At 41.9% G+C, this 15378-nt stretch overlaps 1 protein-coding gene across 1 annotated transcript in view; it reads left to right on the plus strand.

Moving 5' to 3' along the window:
- Window positions 1-5486: 5486 nt before the first annotated feature.
- LOC113018008 (obscurin-like) overlaps window positions 5487-15378 on the plus strand; it is a 62944-nt gene continuing 53052 nt past the window's right edge. Inside the window, exon 1 of the mRNA XM_026161078.1 lies at window positions 5487-5687. Coding sequence (XP_026016863.1) covers window positions 5558-5687 — 130 coding nt within the window. The 5' untranslated portion in view covers window positions 5487-5557. The remainder of the gene's footprint in view (window positions 5688-15378) is intronic.

The raw sequence follows: 15378 nt of genomic DNA on the forward strand, positions 1-15378 counted from the left end.
ATATAAATAAATATATACACAATAACAGCAGCTGTACAAGTATTAACTGGAAATGAAGAATATAGTGACCAGTGTTGTGCAAAAACAAAGTCCAGAAAGTCCAGTGTGTGTGTAAGAACTATATGTGTGGGTCAGTACTGTGTGGTGGTGTGATTGAGAGACCGTATCGCCTGCGGGAAGAAGCTCCTCCTCAGTCTCTCTGTGTTGGTGTTCAGGGAGCGGAATCGCTTTCCTGACCTCAACAGAGAGAACAGTCTGTTGTTGGGATGGCTGAGGTCCTTCACGATCTTCCTGGCCTTGGTCCAGCACCGCCTGCTGTAGATTGAATGCAGGTCAGGGAGCTCGGAGCGGATGGTGCGCTCAGCTGACCGCACAACCCTCTGTAGAGCTCGTCTGTCCTGCATGGTGCTGTTCCCGAACCAGGTTAAGATGTTTCCCGCCAGGATGCTCTCTATGGTGCACGAGTAAAAGTTCCTGAGCACCTTGGAGGGCAGTTGGAAGTCTCTCAAGCGTCTGAGGTGGTAGAGACGCTGTTGGGCCTTTTTCACCACGGTGTTGATGTGACAGGACCATGACAGGTCCTGCGTGATGTGAACTCCGAGGTATTTGAAGCTGTCCACTCTCTCCACTGGGCACTCGTTGATGACGGGGGTCTGGTAGTTCCTCTCCTGCTTAGTGCTGAAGTCCACTATCAGCTCCTTTGTCTTACTGACGTTTAGAAGGAGGTTGTTCCTCTGGCACCAGTTCTCCAGATTCCTAATCTCCTTCAGGTAGGCCGTCTCGTTGTTATCAGAGATCAGGCCCACCACGACGGTGTCGTCAGCAAACTTGATGATGGTGGTGGAGCTGGTAGTGGCCACACAGTCATATGTGTACAAAGAGTACAGCAGGGGGCTCAGAACACACCCCTGGGGGGCTCCAGTGCTGAGAGTGGTGGAGGCTGAGACATGTCCGCCCATCCTTACTGCCTGTGGTCTGCCAGTTAGGAAGTTGGAGATCCACTGACACATAGATGAGCTGAGTCCCAGATGCTCCAGCTTGGTGGTGAGTGTGGAGGGAATTATGGTGTTAAATGCAGAGCTGTAGTCTATGAAGAGCATTTTAACATAATTCCCCCTTCTAGTGTCCAAGTGAGTGAGTGATGTGTGGAGGAGATGAGAGATGGCATCGTCTGTGGAACGATTTGGACGGTAAGCGAACTGTAGTGGGTCCAGTGTGTCTGGTAGTGAAGAAATGATGAAGTCTCTGACCAGGCGTTCAAAGCACTTCATCACTACTGAGGTGAGGGCTACAGGGCGATAGTCATTGAGAGAAGCAGGGTGGGGTTTCTTCGGGACAGGAACAATGATGGACTCTTTGAAGCATGTGGGGATCACCGACTGAGATAAAGAGATGTTGAATATCTCAGTGAACACAGGAGCTAGCTGGTATGCACAGTCTCTGAGGATACGACCTGGGATGCCGTCTGGTCCTGCTGCTTTCCTGGTGTTCACTCTCTTGAAGGCTCTCCTTACTTCATGCTCGGAGATGACGAGCACGTTTCCGGTGCTGGCAGTATCTTCCTGTCTGCAGCCGTTAGCGGATATGTAAAGCAAAGTAAATAAAATAAATTTAAACAGAAACTAACTGAGAAAAAAAAGCAAAAACTTTGTTAAATAGGGTTGAAAGACACTTGTGTATCACAAAACAAGAAAAAGTTTGAACATGAACACGTCACACAACTGCTGTGGTCAAAGCTACAGGAGCTGTTTGTGGTTGGTGTAAAAGGAAGGAAGCACAGAGAGGTGATAGAAGGAGGAGCTGAATATAAACTCTGGTCTTATCTACATGAAGTGCAGCTTCTCTTTATCAATGCAAAGTCGAACACTTTGAGATTAGATGCAGATCAGCGTGCAGGGCTGGACGTGAGGATGGGGCACTCTTTGCTCTGTTTGCTGGGGTTATTCTGTGAGTACAATACACACCTTTACTGTTTGAATGGCAGCGATGAAGGAAAATGTTTCTCACTGGTGACAATTACAGTGTATCACTGCTTTAACCTGTTTACCTGACAGCTTCAACACAGCAGACTAGTTTTTTTTTTTCATGTTTCCAGCCGGTTTCACAGCTAATAGAAACATAAATTTGATGATAACTGTGCCATGTGAAGATTTAAAAAACCTCAGTTTATATATTTATTGTGATTTTGTCAGTTGTATAATGTCTGATGATGTTTCATTCATTATTTTAGTGCTCAGTACAGTCAGACATGGAAACACTGAAGGTGAGAAACTGTTTTTTCTTCCCTTTATATCATGTGTGTTGATCTTAACTAGTATTTAGCTTCTCCTGTGTTGCTCTAAATGACGTCCTCTGTGTTATATTTTGTATCATGAACCAAACATTTCATTGATTTATTGGTTAAAATGTTAATATAACCATGTTAAGTGTGTGAGCACTCAAACACACACCCACGATACAAACTGTATATTTACTGAAGAGCTGTGGCTTCATACATGTGGATTTTCTTTTCATGTTTATCTGATCTGAAAATATCAACAGTGTGTGTAGTGCAGATTATCTCACTGAGTTTTGCTGTTCTTCACATCACACTGACCTGTGATGTGAAGAACTCTGCTGACTTTGAATATGACTGGTTCAGAGAACCCAGTGTTTACTCTAACCAGAAGACCAAAGTAGCTGGTGAATCAAAGGGAGAACTTGTGACCTCTAAAGGCGGCATCTACGCCTGCAGAGGACGTATAAAAGGGACAAATTTACTCACAGTAGAAAGTGATCCAGTCATCATTCAGGAAACTGGTGAGTTTAAAAATGTCATAAGAAATAAAACAACATGGATTCCCCAAAGTTTGGAGATCAGAGGGGGATAATATTATGACAAAAACTTATGTTACAAAGTGTTTTACGGCCCCAACCTGCCAAGTTATTTCTGAATATATAAAGTGTTATAAAGTTAAAAAATAATAAACAATAATTGGGTTATAATATTTGATAATACTGTTTTTTATTTTTTAATGTTAATATGTTAATCAATCAGAAATTAAATGTGTGGCTCAGTCATTCATAAACGTGTTTTGTGATTTGACCCCTGATGCTCCAGTTGTCACGGTTCAGCATTTTGAGTCTCGTGTGTTTTGGTATTTTATAATATGTTTTATGTTCTGAGTCCTTTGCTGTTTTGATTATTGCAGTTATTATTATTATTACCCCAGGATCAGTTATGGCTGTTATGGTTTTAGTTCTTAGGTTTTGTTTTATGTGTTCATGTTGTGTTTACTCTGTGCATTTCTGTCCCACGTTTCAGGTCTCTATGTTCTGTCTCAGTCTCTGTTAAGTTTACATGTCTAGAGTTCAGTCGGTGTGTTTCCTGTTTTATTTTGAAGGTCTGCGTCTCATGTCAGTGTTTCTAGTTTTGTTTCCCTTGTCTCGTCCCCCTAATAGACCCTGTGCACGAGAAAATGATAACTTCCTGGTTTGAGACAGGATCTGGGGTTGTACATTTCTGGTAGCTTTACTTTGTGGTCAATCGCTACTGTGAAGACATCCTCCAAAATCATGTCCAGAACACAAAAACTGAAAGATCGCGTTAAGTTACAAAGAGCAGAAGGTGGGAACACTCACCACTGTGTGTCATAAAAAAATCTAATGATCAATTTTGACGTTTAAAGAGTTTAGATCAATCAGTTGTTTACATCACTCAACACAAGCAGAACTGCATCACTGCAGCAGAAGACACATCGTCCACATTCAGAAGCACATCTCTGTATAGTGACTGGTCTTATAATTTAAACAGGCAAATGTTCAGCATTCAAACTACAGGTGAAGAATAGTCAAACCAGATGTTTCCCTGTTATGTCGATATCAGCTAGTCAAGCACACCCCTACACAGCATGTTAACAAACCGTGAAAAAAGCCACACAAAAAATGAATGATTGCTGGTAAGGGTTTCTATACGTTAGTATTTATGAAGGGTATGTTGTGACTTACCTTCAAAATTACAGTGGTCCTTCGCTATGACGCGGTTCACCTTTCAACTCGCTGTTTAGCAGATTTGTTAGTGCAAGTTTGCACGTTTTTTTTTTTTACATCACATTGTGTCCTGCGTCCTGATCGCTGCAGACGATCTCCTCTGTGCCGTCTCTGCTGCACAGTACACAATCGCTGCATCGATGGCTAGCAGTGTGACTCTGAAGTGCAGTCACACTGCTTTTTCCCCAACAAACACAACAATGTCGACGAAACGTTTACCACCATCAAAAAAATAAAATTGGCTACTTGATTTCACCTATCGCTGGTTATTTTTAGAACATAACACCCGCGATAAACGAGGGACCGCTGTTTACAAATACTGAGAAATATAGAATTTAAATCCTTTCTCTGTTCTGCTCTGAGGCGCGGGGGGAAAAATATCGACAGGTCTATGAACAGCATCTACATACATATTCCGTAAATGCCCAAGACATCTCGAGAAATGTAAATCTCACCTCGATTCATCAATTTGGTTGACTTGTTTTGGAAAAAGCGGCAGTAAACAAGGAGCGAATATAACACCGGAAACGAAGCGCCCTACAGGAGTTTCCCCACCGGAAGTAGCATATGCTAATGTGCACATAGTCTATTACTCCCAGCTGTGCTCTCCTTCTGTGTCTCATTCCCTTCATTATACTGCAGCTCTGTTACCATATTGAGACAGAAATCAGAGAAAATTTGAAATGTCTTAAACTGAGAGGAAAGAAAAAAACAATATAAAGAAAATATTTGTGTAGATTTTGTTTTGTTGGAATTTGAGTCACTTGAAGAAATCTTTTAAAATTTAGGATATTTTACATTTAGATCGTATCAGGTGTATATTTTCTTACCTGCTTTTTCATAACAGCATATAGACCCAGGGCCATATCCATTTACCCAGAGTCACTAACTGAAAATCTTCAGATCTGTTTTAGGTATGATTGATTGTTTTTATGCAATTTTAATGAATCATCTGCATATTTATATAATTTTCCTCCTTTTTCATAACATCAGATAAACCCAGGGCCACACTGACAGCAGGAACAACAATCATACCAGTAGGGGGCAGTGTGACACTGACCTGCTCTGTGCAGAGCTCTGATGGATGGAAATATGAGTGGTTCAGACGAACCCAAACAACCTATGAAGGTAAAATCAGAGATCAACAAAACAGAGATATCAGAGTATCTCAAGGAGGAATCTACCGCTGCAGAGGAACAAGAGGAAACCCAGTTTACTACACTGATATAAGTGATGATGTCACCATTGAGATAACCTGTGAGTTCAGTCATTTAGTTTGAAATATACATTCACTCATGATTATCAAAAATACAATGTGAAGTTTTCTGTGTTGATTTCATGTTTCTGTTTGTATCTCAACTGTTAATATGTGTAAACAGTTTCCAATAAAGTTGTTGTAAAACAACGACCCAACTGGCCTCAGATATTCAGAGGTGAGACGATCACTCTGACATGTGAGGTGCAGGAAGGAGGTGAAACCACTGAGTGGGAGTATGAATGGAGAGGACCCAGGACACCCACACAGTGGATGCACAATAATGATGTGACATTCAGAGTTTCTGAGTCCAGCAGTGGAGACTACATGTGTAAGAGTCGACGCAGAGATGACTCATATTCTTCAACAGAGTGGAGTGAAGCCTTCACATTGTCAGCATCAAGTAAGTCATGTTTGTTGTGTGATCTCCATTTGACAAATGTCATAATGGTCAGCACAGGATGGATTCAATGGTCTACAAAGCATGTTACATTGTTAGTCAGACAAAGAGCTGCAGCTGATAGTAGCCTCATTGTAGACAGTTTGTCACCACTTTGTGTCATCAACTTTCAGCTGGTATAGAGACGCCAATGCTGACCTGCTGCTCCACCACCTGAGGACAATAATGATATAAACAGGATAAATAAATAATATATTCAAACAAATAACAATTGATCTACAATTTCTATAAAAAGAATAAAAGTAATTCTGAACTATCATCTGATCAAATAAATAAACACACACAGACATACCACCAAAAATAGTGGTACTGTTTCTATGATTAACAGTCTCATAACTCTAAGTCACTGCCACTCACCTTTAGCAGGAGGCTGATTGAGATTGATCCCTTTAAACTCCCAGGTCCTAAAGACGGACCAGCTTATTAATCAATCTTCAAGTACTTTTTAAATACAGCAAAGATAATATAAAACTTTCACAGCTTTGATCAAAACGATTGTACAATTTGTATCTCTTCAAGATCACCAAGATTTGTTGATGTTCACCATTTACATCTAGTTATTTAAACGGTTTTGATTCAGTCACATGCAGCACACAGGACTGACAGCGCACAATCTGCTTTGAGGTAGCAGCCAAGAAAGATGCAGTTTGTGTCTATGAACAGTGAACATCCGTATGTACACGATTCAGTCATTGACTTTAGTTCTTTTTCTAAACTGAACTGCAGATAAACCAAAGGCCAAACTGAGAGCTGATAACACAACTGCTCCAGTAGGGGGCAGTGTGACCCTGACCTGCTCTGTGAACCCATCATCATCATCTGGATGGAAATACTACTGGTACAGAGATGATACCACAGTGGATGTTGTCCCCACATCAAATGGACAAATCAGTGTCTCACAGGAAGGACTCTACAGGTGCAGAGGAGGAAGAGGAAACCCAGTTTACTACACAGAGGACAGCCAAGAAGTTCAGATTAACACAACTGGTGAGTTTGGATTCAGCAACAATATTGAATAGATTGATGATTGAGGATTACTATGAAGGTCAAACAGCATTATATCTCATGGTAACCTCTTTGGCATTGTAAAAATGTTCTTATTGGAAATGGTTGAACATGAATAGTCATGTAAAATGTGGAGTCTAGAGAATCAGTGTCAGGAATGTGATCCAAGGAGGGGAGACTAGGTGGGATTATGAATGTGAAACAATCATTTTTTAGCAAATCTCCAAATCAACATAAATTCACAATTAGTTCTGTAACAATTCTACAAGTAAGACTGCAAGTAGTGTAGAACAGGAGTCACAACATGAAACCACAGAGCAGAGTCATGCTGACAGTTTCTGACAGGAAACAGAAAATCTCAATGTAAACATCAGTTTTTGTTTCTTTATATTAAGATTTCAGATCCAAAATCTGACATTTTCTAGTTTCAGGTTTTGGATGTGAAAGAAGTTCATTTATCGTTCCGTTCATCATCGGACTTGTTAGTGGAATTATTGTCGTGCTGCTGCTGATGTGTTGCTATAAACAGATAAAGGGTGAGAGATTTTCTGATTGAAAATTTACAAGAAAAATGTTTTTTTTAATGCTGTGACACTTTTAAACAAACTGATGTAATAATCTTTGTGCTTTTTACAGAACCCTGTTGTAACAGGTTGGTGCAGCAGTTTAGTTTCATTTATATAACTTTAAATGAAACTAACTTTGAATTATTCCTCATTAAATTTTCATTATTTGTTTCAGTCTCACTCAGTCTCAGAGCACCAATCAAAGCTCTGCTTCACAACAAGCATCCAACCAGAATGAAACTCAGGTTTACTCCTCTCTTCTTCATGGTGAGACCAGAAATTATTACTTTTCTCTTTAATACAGTTTTCAACACTCAGTTTTCCAGCAAACAGTGACAAAAACAAAAAGAAATAATATTTTTCTTCCTTCTTTCTTATTTTCAATGACTTGTAGGTGATCTTTCAGTCTATGAATCAATCAGAGGCTCTGGAAACACTGGAAGTGGTACAAACAGTATAAACTTTGATAATAGCAGAGCTGTAAGAAATGTAAATATTTATTCTGACTGATCAAACTTCATTATTTCAGCAGATGAATACAACAACGTCACATCTGGATTTCAGCTTGAAGGTCTTGATAAAAGGAGTGAGTACAAGAAACATGAAATATAATAATTGGTCGAATGTTTTTGTAACTTGTGTCATTTTAGAGGAAGACAATCTCCATGTTATTAAACACAATAATCCATCATCACAACAGGCAGACATGATGGCACAGAGGAGAGCTCTGACTACAATAATGTGAATCCTGAATCAGCCTCAGGTGCAAATGTGAACTCTACAGACACTGAGTCATTAGTAATCAGATTACATGTGCAGTTAAATGTGTGACATCATTGCTAAAGTTTGTGGAGCTGATGAGCTGAATCACTTTTTATACGATTGGCTTTAGTTGTGTTCTGCTGCTGTTGTGATGTCTGAATAAAATAGATGAGATCAGTTCTGTGTGATTAAAGCATGAACGTGTCAGAAAGCATCATCACATCTTTGGCAACATTATTTCTTTGTTTTTCACTTTCAAACTCGTATTTGTTCTGATTTTTTTTCAGGTCCATAAAAAGATTATTTCAACAAAACTCAAGACTCACGAACAACGTCAACAACGTCAGTGTAAACAATGACATGCTCTTGGTTTAATATCAACACCGGAAGACTGATTATATGGTTCATCTTTGTATTAAAATCCTATTGTGTTTATTTCTGTTGTAATAAGTGGAGGGTGGATGGTGTGGGACATTGTTTCCATCAAGACACAATTTCATGATTTGGTTCTGTGAGTTTGTTTCAGTCTCTTTGTTTTATTTCTATAAGATGTTCACTCACTTCCTGCTGAATTTTACATGTTATCTTTAAAGTGTAAGAATAGATTATTTTAGTATTAGGGATTTAGTTGTATTAACCATAGTAAAGCATTATATCCGTTATTCATTTAAGTAGGCCATAGGTCAAGCTGCTAAACACTCACACATAGAGCAGACACACAGAATTGGGAGAATAAGTCAGAGGTGTATGTGAGAAGCAGAGGCGACAGAAAGGAGAACACAGTGTGCGAAGAAATGGGCAGCAAGGACACGAGAAAGGGAGACAGCAGATAGAGAGACATTAGCAGGCGCCGAGTTTTGAGAAGACAAAGGTTGTTGACCTCTGTGTGCTGTTGGGACTGCCCCAGCAGATTTTGATGTTTGATGCTGAACTGTGAAAATCCCCATGTACATGTAATAAAATTAGTTGATTATTTGTTCTGAGAAAAAACAGGAATGAAATATTACACTGTCTTATGATGCATTATAGTGCTGATTTATAAGAAATGCTGTTTGCAGAGAATCATAGCCTTATTTGTCTGATTAGAAAGAAGAAAACATACTGCACAGGAAGCCAAGGTCATAACTTACACTTACTGAGAGAGAGAAAAAATGTAAATGCTTAGTTTGGAGGGGGGCTGAAGCTACAAGAGTGTGAGAAACGGTCAGACACTTCGAGATTTTGCCAGACACCCTCCTGTCCACATCTCCCGTCTGGCCGTTTGTAATGCTCAAAGTGTTGTATGGAATAAAGAGAATTGTATCGATTAAAGAGATTGTTGATTGAGCATTTATACACCGAGTGTTGTTCTTCCTTCAGCGCAAAGATCAAAGAATCGGGGAATTTAACAAAAGCTTGCTGTATGGAGATGTTTATTGCATATTTTTCATATAAGTAACAATAAATAATAAGAATTATGTTAATATACATGTTTCCAAATTGTGATGCACAAAAACTTATTGTCAATGTTCAGATTTTACAATGTTATTCATGTCATCACTGAGGCCATGACAGAGAACATTTTGTGTGTGATCAAATAGTTTTCTGTAGGTGATGTTTGTGTCTTTTATGCTGTTTACAGTTTGATGTGTGTAAAATAATTGTGGTGCTTTTAAAAATAATCAAATAATATCACGACAAAACGACTTTGTTCTTCTGAGTGACCCGTGATGCTTATATGTGGATAAAAATGTCTTTTCTAACTGTCTGCTATATCCTATTTATTAATCTGCTGAAAATGACTCATGATTTCCGCCTGAGCCCCCAGAAAAGAGGAAAAGCAGCCTGTGGTTGAAGAGAAAAAGTAAATGACTTGTTTTAGCAAAGAGGCAACAAGAAATGCAGACAATAACAGCACAGTGTTGTTCTCTTGACAGCTACATGCTGATATTGTCAGATATAAATATAAAGTATTTCCTTAGTTGAAGGGATACAAAAGTGTCAGGTGTGCCCCTGCGCTTGTTCTCTGTGTGGACTGCACATTTTATATGATCTACCTGTACTAGGAAAAATACCACACTGTGACAACTGATGAAAACTCTTATTTAGAAAAATATCAGACAAAAATACAGTGCCGAACGGTACAGACAGAAAACAGCAGATATCATGGTTCAAAGGTAGGTCCTTTAAAAGACCCTTTACCAGGTGTCATAATCTTGGCTGTAAAAGTGTCAGAAATCATACTGTAAGTGACAGCTTTTGCCCTTTTTCCCCCAGAAAATCCTCAGCTTTCAATACCTGGCAGTCGTTATACTTTATTGTATTCGTATGACAGTGGAACAACAGTGGGGAAAAAACAGACTCTGTTTTTTCAGATTTATAGTGAAGTGGAAACAGATTTAACATAAATGAAATGTAATACAACATCAACTTTAAATATGAACTATACTAGTGTAACGGGTGTATTAAAAAATAATTTATATTTCACCAAAGATCCATCCTGCAGTGTTATCTTGCTTTGTCAGTATTGGTTATGTATATGTGTTTATTTATATATGTTTATTTTCTGTATTTATATTTTGGGATCTTTTATTTTGTTTGTGTGACCTTTGACTTCCCACGAAGTCACTTCCTGTAGCTGCGCGCTATTTTCCTCAGAGGCCCCGCTGAGGAGAGGTGAGCGTAAGCTAGTGTTCTCAGTTACAGAGCGAATAAACACAGTTAAAGTAACTAAAAAGTAATTCAAACACTGCTCATTCCCTTTGTGCATTTTGTCTCACAGTTCTGTTAGATATTCTAGTGTGAATTATTGTTTCTCTGCCAAGTACAGCACTTTATTGTAACATGCTAGTTAGCCAATCTCAGATGAGAGCATAGGAGCATGCACGTGGCTTCTCATGTGGTCCGCTATCCTTCTCTCTCCCTTGAAGGTGTTCATGCAGAAGTCCAGTAAAGTGAAGTTGCTGTACTGTTTTGTTTTATTTTAAACAGGTATGTGAGCTCCCTCTTTTATTTTTGTGTCATGTGAACTGGTTATATCTTCTGTTTGTTTGTGATTCATGTTCACTGTTTCAACTTACTGTAAATATGTAAAATTGCCACTGGTAAATGAAGTCTCCCTAAAGTATAATTTTGTTGATGAGGTAATTGTCACTATATGTTCACGATGCAGTGCATTTTTGTTTGTTATATATGAATATAAATACATTTTAGCAGTATTATTTGGTAATTTGATTTGTTGTAATGTTGCACCTGAGTCGCGTAGAGGCCCCGCTGAGGAGAGGTGTTCATGCAGAAGTCCAGTAAAGTGAAGTTGCTGTACTGTTTTGTTTTATTTTAAACAGTTCTGGGAGAATAAATCCACCCAGCTGGCAAAGTGAGAGCTGACTCCTCTGGTCATTCGCACAACACAACGCAGAGAACTGACGGGAATAAGAGTTTAAGGCCAGACGGGCTACACTAGTACAAAAAAGTATTTGAGCCTAGCCCACTCAATTTTTTGTATATCCTTCTTTTTATATTGCAAATCTCTCTCTATTGTGGAGAGCCAAGTGCTCCACGTGTCATCATTACTTACCTGTGATTGGACCGTGCATTCTAATGATGCACCGTAAAGTTTCGTAATGTTTTTCTTCTCATCTTTCAGTAACCGTTTCTCTCTAGCCCAACTGGTCGAGAGATACAGTAGTGCGAGTCACCCTGGTAAAACCAGCCGGAGTTGACTTTTCTGTGTTAAGACAGCGATAGCGTGTGATCTAGGGTAACCAACCGTCCTCTTTTCCCCGGACATGTCCACTTTTCACGTTCTGTCCGAGGGGATTTTCGAGACTGATGAAAATGTCCGGGTTTTTCTATAGGCCTACAGGTGTGACATCACACATATGGGTCATATGTGTGATGTCACACGCCGAGCTGCTGCTTTGTGAGTGGTTGTTCTGCCTCACAGATGGAACAGATGATCTTTAAAAGATGCCAAAGCGCATTTTCAGACGAACTGCAAAAGAAATTTCCCTCGTACCATCGCGGTACTGGTAATTTTTCTTATACAGATAAGGCCTTCTTTCTGTACCATTTTTTAATTCCAGAGGTTTTTAAGTTATTTTTTGTTTTGCACTTCTTGCCTAAAAGCCTATATCACATTTTTTATTTCACCATTCATTAATTGTTAAATATGTTAAAATTTTCTTTAAACAAACAGTATTAAGAAAATTCTTCATGACTGGGCGAAGTGTTATCATTTTTGGAAATCAAACTATGCTTACACTATTGTGATTGTACCGTAATACACCAAATATCCCTGTAAATCTCAGCTTCTCTTCTTTTCTAAAGCGCATTCTCCGCTGGTGGGCCCATGGTAAATAAGAGTAAGTGTCAGTGTGGACATACCGATATAGTTCCTCTCCCATATTTCTCATGTCAGACTCTGAACACAGCTTCCAAGTACAATCACTGGACTGTGTTTACAGCTGGTGGCCAATAGAGGGAGACATAATCCATTTATAATTTATTGTATCTGTCATGGTCTCCCAGTCCTCCTGGTCAACCAACACGTTCTTTTTCCTTACGAGTGTAATGAACTCGATACTTTACTTTCTGTTTCTTTCCTGTACGCACTGCTGCAGTTCCATCTAAGAAGCAACCTGGCTGTCTTAAAGGTGATGAAAATTCATTCAGAATTAGCAACACTGATGATGGTAATTATTAAAAAGTATTGGTACTGGTATCAGTATCAGTGATATAGGCCTGGTATTTACTTGGTATTAGATTGATACAAAATCTTGCAGTATTGCACACGACTAATAAGTAGTGATATTAAATTCATTAAACTGATATAATTTCAGCACCATGGACAGCACACAAGGTTTTCACTGCATGAGCTGTGCTCTCTAACACGTGACTGTTTGTAGTGGTGGACAAATTTAGCTGCATGCACACATAGCTCTCTCTGTGATAGGTTAAAAATTTAATTTAAAAATATATGTATATTGATTATTGGCTGAAAGTGATTAAAATTTTTAATATTGTGACACAGTGGGTCCGCACTCTGGAAGGGAGGGGAACATCCGAAGAGGCATACACCTGCTGAATGGCCTCCACAACCCTGTGGGACAATCGAGACTTAGACAAGGGTCTGACCAGAATTCCATAGTGGAAGCTCACAAACGGCTGGTCTGACTTCCTGAACGGCCGGATAAGCAAGAAGTTCTGTGCCAAAGCACAGAGATGGCACAGGGCAACCTGGCTCCCAGCTGCCTCCTTGTGCAGGTCCCCTGTGAGGAATATTCATAACTCCACTGACTTGGACAGGTGAAATTCAGATGGGGTCGTCAGCAGCAACCCAGGGTTAGGCCGGAGGATAACCCCTGTGTCACCTTCATCATTGCCTTTGGACCGACAGAGTGTGCAGCTCACAAAGAATCATGTTAACTGTGGTCTGGTGGGGGTCCAGCTGGTGGGCCTCACACCAGGAGGCAAACAGCCCCCGAAGGAAGCAGTAGGCAGTCCTGGTGGATGGCGCACAAACCTCCTGCAGCATTCTCACTTTTAGATCAGGCCAGGCATGGAGCCTCTCCCTCTCAGGGTACAGGCTGTCACCCTGAGCCCTACTGGGAAAAGATGGAACAGTGACCCCTCACCTGGAACAGGAGGTCCCTCAGAACAGGGAGCTCCGGGGGTGTCCTGGCCATGAGTGGCAGGATAGCTGAAAACTAGCATGTAGGGCCAAAGAGGGGTCACCAGGATCAACTCCTCGGTCTGGACCTGGTGAAGGAATAACTGGAGGAGGGGTATGGAGGGAAGGCACAGAGAAGAACCTGTGGTGAGGAGTGCACCAAGTTGTCTGCAGGGAGAAGAACAGATGGCAATGTGTCGATTCTCTGGGGGAAAAAAACTTCTGCCCCTCTGAAGCGACTCCAGATCTGGTGGACCACCTCTGGATGGAGCGGGGGAGCTGGCCACAGGGAGGGGTCACCTGCCCCTCCCTTCCTTCCCTCCCCATCTCCAGCTGCCTCCCTCTTCCCGCTCCACCACAACCACCCACACATGCAGGGCCTTGGAGTAGGGGTATGTCACCAGGGTGCAGAGGAGGCTACCCCCCCCCCCCCCCCCCCCCCCCCCGTCCCCTTCTGGCTGCCTCTGCCTCAATTTTATCCCACAACTTAGACATTCACATTACTCACACTCTCATTACACATACATATAGGATCTTGGGGGTGGGCACGATACACGGAGTCCAAATTACCATCAGGGTGTACACCTCACCCCTGGCGTCGTTGCCCACCTCTCAATTTTAAATACACTTAGACATTGAGGGCTATCAGGAGGGACTATGCGCTTACCTGCTGCTCTCTGGCAGGTAGCTCCATGCCCTCCTGGGTTTTAAATGCACCTTAGAACACACATGCATCAACACTACAATGAGCGGGTGGAGGGAGGTTTGGAGTCTTCTCTCACCCCCGTTCTCTGCGACCTGCTGGAGCAGGGAGGCTAGGAGGAGGAGTTGGCCGTCCGATTGCGGTCTGGAGTGTGGGGCCTCCCTGCTGCTACAGAGTCGGGGCGGTCTGCCTCTCCCCACCGCAGGGAAAAGGGTAACACCACCTGGGTCTGGGTGCGGTTCCCCCCTCCAGGGGCAGGGGTACCTAGACCCGGTTCGTAGAGTACGCTTGGGGAGTGTGATCGTGTGTACAGCGTCTCTTTATGTCTGTCTCCACGTTGGTTGAGTGTGGAGTAAGTGCATATGAGAGCATGAGGGTGGGAATGGATGTTTGTGTCTGTGTGTGCCTGTATGTCTGTGTCTATATGTCAGGTTGGGTATCAGACGCCACCTCTCTGGGGACATCTCAGGCCCTCCAAGGTTTGGAGGCCTATCTCCACCCACCACCACTTCCCCTGCCAGTGGCGGACTCCCTCAGGTATCGGTGTGTTGGTGGTTCTTTGTGTCTGGGGGTGGGCGTCCGGGTACCCACCGGCTCACTCCTTGGCGGCCGCTTGTCGGGGCCTGGAGCCTGGGGCTCGCTCGGGCCACTTCGGAGGTGGGGTGCCCCCTGCCTCTCGGCCTGGGGCTCGGTCACTCAGGCACAGCTGGCTGCCGGCGGAGCTCACGGGTGCGTCACTGCAACTCCCCCTGGATTCTGCTCCGCGGCTGCTGAGTGACCCCTCATCTGGGACTCTCCTCAGCTCTTTCTGGGACAGTGGCGCGGCTGCCCCTCTGTTGGTCTTCGTTGGTCTCTTGTGTTCTGGGGGCCTCTGGATGTCTGGAGTTTTGATCTCCTCCATACCTGCTTCATACCCTGGAGGACGGGGCTATGGCCCCCCCACACCCT

Source organism: Astatotilapia calliptera, unplaced genomic scaffold, assembly GCF_900246225.1.
Source record: "Astatotilapia calliptera unplaced genomic scaffold, fAstCal1.2 U_scaffold_30, whole genome shotgun sequence".
NCBI lineage: Eukaryota > Metazoa > Chordata > Actinopteri > Cichliformes > Cichlidae > Astatotilapia > Astatotilapia calliptera.